This window comes from Anomaloglossus baeobatrachus, chromosome 7, assembly GCF_048569485.1.
Source record: "Anomaloglossus baeobatrachus isolate aAnoBae1 chromosome 7, aAnoBae1.hap1, whole genome shotgun sequence".
In the NCBI taxonomy this organism is placed as follows: domain Eukaryota; kingdom Metazoa; phylum Chordata; class Amphibia; order Anura; family Aromobatidae; genus Anomaloglossus; species Anomaloglossus baeobatrachus.
Genome location: NC_134359.1, coordinates 90616902 through 90624680, shown reverse-complemented (window position 1 = coordinate 90624680; position 7779 = coordinate 90616902). Strand labels below are relative to the sequence as shown.

The 7779-nt window shown below is 41.4% G+C and overlaps 1 protein-coding gene across 2 annotated transcripts in view; it reads right to left on the bottom strand.

Moving 5' to 3' along the window:
• Nucleotides 1–3087: 3087 nt before the first annotated feature.
• Nucleotides 3088–7779, bottom strand: part of LOC142245923 (anterior gradient protein 2-like) — a 38230-nt gene continuing 33538 nt past the window's right edge. For both annotated transcript variants that reach the window (XM_075318930.1, XM_075318928.1), the window contains exons 6-8: nt 5449–5512; nt 5219–5302; nt 3088–4283 (exon numbers count right to left, since the gene is read on the bottom strand). In XM_075318930.1, the coding sequence (XP_075175045.1) occupies nt 4234–4283; nt 5219–5302; nt 5449–5512 (198 nt within the window). In that variant the 3' untranslated portion in view covers nt 3088–4233. The remainder of the gene's footprint in view (nt 4284–5218; nt 5303–5448; nt 5513–7779) is intronic.

Here is a 7779-nt window from a genome sequence, read left to right as displayed (position 1 = left end):
AATATATATTTTCTGTGTATATATAAATTTTTTTTTTTTTTTTGCTGTTTCTCGAGCATTTCTTTTTGCATTTTTACTACTGACGTTTCCCAGACTTTTTTTTTTTTTATTCCAACAATGAAGGAACTGCTATCTGATTTTGAAGGACTCTACAGGGATAAGTATATTAATGAATTTTTCAATGGATTCAGCAATAAGTGTGCAGTTCAGATAGAGGGGTGATGGAGCTGAGTAACCATCTGCATCATTCATAATGGGGATGAACTGACTAATTTCATTGTCTCCCAAAATGATGTGAGGAGACAATATAAAAAACTAAACATAGATAAAGCAGCAGGGTCAGATGAACTCAGCCATGTATCCTTGAGGTGTGTGCAAACCAGCTGTTTACTGTCTTTCAGTACCTAGTTAAAGGGCAGGTGTCATCACGTTTTTGCCACCTAATCTGAGAGTAGCTTAACATAGGGGCATAGATCCTGATTCCAGTGATGTCACTTACTGGGCTGCTTAGTGTAGTTTTTAGAAAATCTCAGTTTAATCAGCAGTAGATTACATTAAATGACTACTTGGCGTGCTGCAGGTAGTCCATATTCATGAGCTCTGTATAACTGCTACATCTGCAGCAGAGAAAACAATGATTTTATCATAATGACAGCAAACGGCTCAGTAAGTGTCACATCGCTGGAATCAGGGTCTCTGTCTCTACATTATGTTGCTCTCAGATGGAGAAGCAAAAACCTGGTGACATATTCTCTTTAACTGGAGTCTACAATCATTGAGGGTACGAGTGTTATGGAAGACTTTCTTCTTAGTCCGGTACCCAAGACTACTTTCCCTGCATCCCTAACCGTCTATTGTCCTTGAGGCTCAACATTGTGCGCTATGAAGTTCTTGGAAAGATTAGTGCTTGCTTACTAGTCCGAGGGTGAGGGCTTTTCCTGACCCCCTACAGTTGACCCCCCTCCCCCTACACTTTGCTTACCAGCATACATTGGGGTGGACGATGCTGTTATAGCTTTGTTACATGCCATGCACTCACTTTTGGGCAATGATGGAACCGCAGTGCACACAATATTCTTTGCTTTCTCTAGTGTTTTCAATACCTTACAGCCATTTTTACTATGCAAAAGATGACTGATACGAAAGTGGAAGAGGGGATGAGAAATTGGATAACGGACCACGTGTCAGACAGGCCGCAGTTTGTACAGATTGGAGCGCAGGTGTCTGGCAGATTATTGAGCAGTGTAGGTGCCCCTCAGGGAGTGGTGCTGTCGCCCTTTCTTTTCACGTTGTATACAGCAGATTTTCAGTATAAATCTGATTTTTGCAGTCTTCAAAAATTCTTGGATGACTCCGTAGTAGTCGGATGTATTAGGGGAGGACCGGGGTGATGAGGAATAAAAGAGGGTGGTTGGAATTTGTGGATTGGTGCCATGCTAAGTATCTACAAATAAACATTCAGAAAACTAAGGAGCTGGTGATGAACGGGCGGAAGATTTACCTGTCACTATCGTTGGTCAGCACATGGAGCAGTTGGAGAGCTACAAATATTTGGGGTCCAACCTCTGCGACCGTGATAGTTATGCACCTGGTAATAATAGCAAGCTTTCGAGAGTACTCAGGTCTCACACTGCTTATCTATGAACTGCAGCAATATTTATGGCCACAACAGTTTGCCCCCCTTGCCTTAGTGATAGTTCTGCTTCACATAACTAGTCTTCTTTACGGCTTTATTCTATGTCCTGTTGTGTATAAATATGTGACTCTTCAGATTTTGTGTTATATTGAGCCTGATGAAGAGACCCAAGTAGTCTTGAAAGCTTGCTATTATTACCATCTTTTCAGTTAGCCATTAAAGGGTATCAACCACTGAGGACTCTCAGTTCTTTTAAGCAAACTTTTTTTTTTTATCTTTTTCTCAATCATATGCTGGGGAAGTAGTGTGTCTGATGCGAATAGCTCGGCGGTGGGCCACCATCTTGACACTTTTGAGGAGGTCGTGGAGAAAAGACCTCAGAAGAAGTAAACAATAATGCACAGCCATTATATGAGACAGAGGAGAAGCTTCAGTAACCATCTAACCCTACTAAAGTGTACGAAGGAAAGATACAGGAAATTCCTCGGAGAAACACCACCCCCCCCCATTCCAGTCCCCCCTTCCCCTCCTTCCTTCCCCCTCCGCAACCCCTTCTTCCCCACCCCCTCCTTTATTTTTTTTTTATTTTATTTTCCTTCTCTCTCTTTTTCTCGCTTCAAGCTTTTTACTGGCTCTGCTATCTTCTTTCAGCTGTGTATTCTCTCTTCTTTTGGTTTGGTTGGCTTATAAAATGTTTAAATTGGGTCAGACTCGAGCAGGTACGGGGCCAAGGGTGGTGTCTGGGCGAAGACAGATACTATGCATGTCTTTGTTAGTGTTAATACTTGCCATTATCTTTATTCGCTGTCCTGTGTGGAACAGGAGATACCCTGTACTGTTATGAGTTTGGCTTTCAAAATATAGAATTATAAAAAAAAAGATACAGGAAATAGTTTGTGTCGACTGCTATGAAAATGTATAACAATTACAATCAATCAAGTGTGAAATCCTCAAAGTGATTATTTTATTGGTTTACCAATTGTGTCTGATCTGTTATTAATAATAGTAGAATTGACAGAAGAATGTCAGACATTACTATTATGTTGTAATGAAGTATTTCATGTCTATGTTCTGCTGCTGTGATATCACAATTTCCCTCTGAATCAATAAAGTGCATCATATTGTATCGTATGTGACTATACCCTGAGAGTTTGCTTCTATTTGTAGACTGTGAGCCCTCGGTGGCAGGGTCCTGTCTTCTCCACCACCTGTCTGTGGGTCCTGTCTTCTCCACTACCTGTCTGTGCCTTGTATTGTTTATGATTATTGTACTTGTCCCCATACGTATACCCCTTCTTACATGTAAAGAGCCATGGAATAAATGGCGCTATGATAATAAATAATAAAAGTTTGTCTAGTTTTGCTTAAGATTATCCCTATATGCACCAAATATCATGATCTCTACATAGAAATGTAAAAAAAAAAAAGTTAATTTGACACAATTTTTTGGGATAAAACATGTTTATTTGTTACAAATACATAGTAAATATTTTGTATAAAATGTAAAAAGTTACAGAGGTGACCTGTTGACCTGAACAGAATAGGCGCAAAGGAGAATTTCTAGTTTCCCGCAGTTAATTACATGTTCTTTATGCTGTGTAAATTTTATAGAATTTAAGGATCACTTTAAAAGGTGTTGTCCATTACTTCAACAACCCCTACTCATTCCCCTTGTTCTCCCTCGTAAAAATAAATAAATCAATACTCACCTCCGGTGCGGTTGCGGTTCCAGCGATGTCTGAAGTCACGTTCTTGGGGCTCACGTGAAATTGTTATGACATGCGTGCCCTATGACCAATCAGCGCTGGCTTCCTTCACCCTACCTTCAGATGTTTGATCAGTAAGTCAGCGCTGCACTCACATCCTGCTCAAACGTCCAAAGGCGGGGAGACAGAAGCCGGGCACTGATTAATCTTGGGGACCACAAGTCATAATCCCACATGGGACCCAGGAACGCGGCTTCAGAGGCTGCTGAAACCACGACCGCACTGGAGGTGATTATAGGCTTGTTTATTTTTATGGGGGCGAAAAAGGGGAATGAGTAGAAATTGTCCAAGTAGTGGACATCCCCTTTAAGCCATAAAATGAGTGAAAAAAGAAGAGCAAAGACCACAGTGAGCATATTTTACGCAGTGTAACAGTAAAATAGAAGTTACTGCAGTAACATTTCATACAGATGTTGTCTCCTTTGTTACCAACTCAGTGCTGTTGTATTTATTGTCTACTAAGAATACTATTGTTGACAAAAGGCCATTTTCCAAGTTTGCAAGTTACTGTGCAAAAATATAGGGTGCAAGAATGGTGTAGGGTTTTTTAGTGCAGTTAATACATAGGTAAAAATGTGTCATTTCACCACACTTCATAGGTAGAGAGGGCAGTGAGCATTAAGGAGATATACAAGAGGTAGAAAAAAGTAACCATAGGAAAGACTTATTACTCTGTAGCATATTATATTAAGTAAACTAGACATTTTTGCCACTGTGAATTGTTTTCATAAGGACTTTTGTTTATGGTTCTACTATAGAGTGATATTGGTGGTGTTCAGCACATCATGGCCACCGTTGCTGCACCGCAGATCTTCCACAAGGATCACACACCTACAATTCAGTCTTCAGGATATTTCTAGCTTTCTTCATGTTTGTGATCACTGTTGATTAAAGAAGTATACAGATAATTATTACAATATAACCACATAACAGACTTGTTATTGTCAAATACCAGTCACAGAAATACACACAAGGTCATAAAGAATTCATAGAGGAGATCCCCTATAAAGTAATGTTTCTGGCCGACTTGAATGACAGACAATTATTCATCTAGATGGCCCTTATTTCAGGGAACCTAACATGTGCCAAATATAGGGCTAATCTGAAAATATAGGGTTAATCTGCAGGTTAATAATCTTCCAATTCCAAAGCCGCCAGCTTTCAGTCATAGTGGAAGTGCAGGGAGCAGCTACAGTCATTGCTCAGATGTCTTTAAGCCGAGCAAGAATCTGACCCATTCTGAAGCATCAAAGCATCTTCTTCCACATGCTAAATTTGTCCCCTACATGGCAGATGAGATCAAGGTAGAACTTTTTGGGCTAAATGCAAAAATGTTATGTGTTGTGGGAAAACTAACACTGCACATCAGCCTGAAAACACCATCCCCACCATCAATCATGGTGGTGGCAGCATCATACTGTGGGAAGGCTTTTCTTCAGCAGGGACAGGGAAGCAGGTCAGAGTTAATGGGAAGATGGATGGAACTAAAGACAGGGTAATCCTGGAGGAAAACCTGTTAGAGGTTGCAAAAGACTTGAGACTGGGGCGAAAAGGGAACAACTCTAAACCTACTGCCAGAGCTACAATGAATGGTTTAGATCAAAGCATAATCATATGTGTGAATGGTCCAGTCACAGTCCAGACCTAAATCCCATTGAAAATCTGTGGAAATACTTGAAAATTGCTGTCCACAGAAGCCTTTATCCAATGTCACTGAGCTACAGCTATTTTGCAAAGCAGAATGAGCACACATTTCAGCCTCTATATTGTGTGTATGTATGTATGTGTACACACACACATTTTCCACAATACTTACATTCTGGAATATCACCAGCTTCATAGGCATATAGCCTGTTGGAGTATCTTCCAGCAAGATCTGTCCTGACAGTCATTGATGGATCTGTAGAACAGATGATACACTAATGAAAATCCTGAATGATTTGCAGCTGTCGATAGTCACAGGTTGCACCTATAAGCAAACTGGAAGCTACAACCAAAGTATTTCATAGCACTGCTTTAAAAAAGGAAATGTCTAATAGCACTCACCTACAAACAGGACTCTGGGTACATAAAGTCCATCTGGAGACTGGTTCTCATCAGCCACAGGGTGCTGTGAAGATAGACATGTATGAAGAGCATATTAGATTATTGTAGAGGTCATATCTTATGTACTTAAAGGGGTTGTCCATTTGGAACCTGTTATCATCTGCCCATGGGGTAGGTGATAACTTGCACATCAGTAGGGGTTTGACCACTGAGACACCACTGATTATCAGAAGTGGGCACTCTTATCACGTTTAGAATGATGTTACAATGTGCCTGTTCGACCACCACTCTAGTCATTCTCTTACAGGAGTGCCAAAGAGCTGTTCTCAGCTTTCTCCAGCAGTCACTTAGGCAATGAATAGGTCCAATGGTCGAGAATACACACAGACACTCCATTCTAACCAGGAAAAACGTATTCATTCTGGCAATTGTCCAACTAGACAACCCCTTTAAATGTATTAATTACACATCAACTAATCAAATTTGTAGTATTTCCTTTTATTTGATATGTATTCTCTGATGCAATCTATCATTTGAATTTCATAATTTAATTTCTGACATAAATGGTCAAGATTTAGCCATAAAAAAAACAAACAATAAACACAAAAAAAAATTCCATCTAATTTCCTTTTTTTCTTTGAACCAATTTTGTTTTATATTACTATAAAATCTGAGAAATCTGTGTCTTAGGAAATTAGCCATGTCCCCACTCCTTCTCCTTACTCTCCTGTGTTTGGTTGTAAGACAACTGACTGCAGCAGAAGTCTCCACGCAATGCACTGTGTGGAATAGGAGAAAATAATGCTAAGGACACGGGCAGATGGCGCGGTGCCAGCACAGCCGAAGCTGCGTACTCTTGCGGTTGGTCATTGTGTTCACAATTATGCAGCAATTGGCCATCACAGTCAGTAGAATTTCAGCCACACCACCTCACCGTATCCTTAAGGGTGCTTTACACACTGCAACATCGCTAGCGATCTCGTTAGCGATGTGACACGCCAGATCGCAGATAAGATTTGCAGAGATCGCACATAAGTCATTTTTGTAGCGCCAGTATCATGTGCGATCTCGGCAAATCGTATGTGCGATCTGGCGTGTTACATCGCTAACGAGATCGCTAGCGATGTTGCAGCGTGTAAAGCACCATTTAGTATCAAGGTGAAGTGTCAGCTGATCATCAACCTACGATGGAACTGATCAGCTCAGAATTGAGCCCTATGTACAGTGCCTACAAGTAGTATTCAACCCCCTGCAGATTTAGCAGGTTTACACATTCGGAATTAACTTGGCATTGTGACATTTGGACTGTAGATCAGCCTGAAAGTGTGAAATGCACTGCAGCAAAAAAGAATGTTATTTCTTTTTTTTTTTTTTTTTTTTTAAATTGTGAAAAGTTTATTCAGAGGGTCATTTATTATTCAACCCCTCAATCCACCAGAATTCTGTTTGGTTCCCCTAAAGTATTAAGAAGAATTTCAGGCACAAAGAACAATGAGCTTCACATGTTTGGATTAATTATCTCTTTTTCCAGCCTTTTATGACTAATTAAGACCCTCCCCAAACTTGTGAACAGCACTCATACTTGGTCAACATGTGAAAGACAAAGGAGCATTCCAAGGCCATCAGAGACAAGATCGTGGAGGGTCACAAGGCTGGCAAGGGGTACAAAACCCTTTCCAAGGAGTTGGGCCTACCTGTCTCCACTGTTGGGAGCATCATCCGGAAGTGGAAGGCTTATGGAACTACTGTTAGCCTTCCACGGCCTGAACAGCTTTTGAAAGTTTCCACCCGTGCAGAGGCCAGGCTTGTCTGAAGAGTCAAGGCTAACCCAAGGACAACAAGAAAGGAGCTCCGGGAAGATCTCATGGCAGTGGGGACATTGGTCTCAGTCAATACCATAAGTAACGTACTCCACCGCAATGGTCTCCGTTCCAGACGAGCCCGTAAGGTACCTTTACTTTCAAAGCGTCATGTCAAGGCTCGTCTACAGTTTGCTCATGATCACTTGGAGGACTCTGAGACAGACTGGTTCAAGGTTCTCTGGTCTGATGAGACCAAGATCGAGATCTTTGGTGCCAACCACACACGTGACGTTTGGAGACTGGATGGCACTGCATACGACCCCAAGAATACCATCCCTACAGTCAAGCATGGTGGTGGCAGCATCATGCTGTGGGGCTGTTTCTCAGCCAAGGGGCCTGGCCATCTGGTCCGCATCCATGGGAAGATGGATAGCATGGCCTACCTGGATATTTTGGCCAAGAACCTCCGCTCCTCCATCAAGGATCTTAGGATGGGTCATCATTTCATCTTCCAACAAGACAACGACCC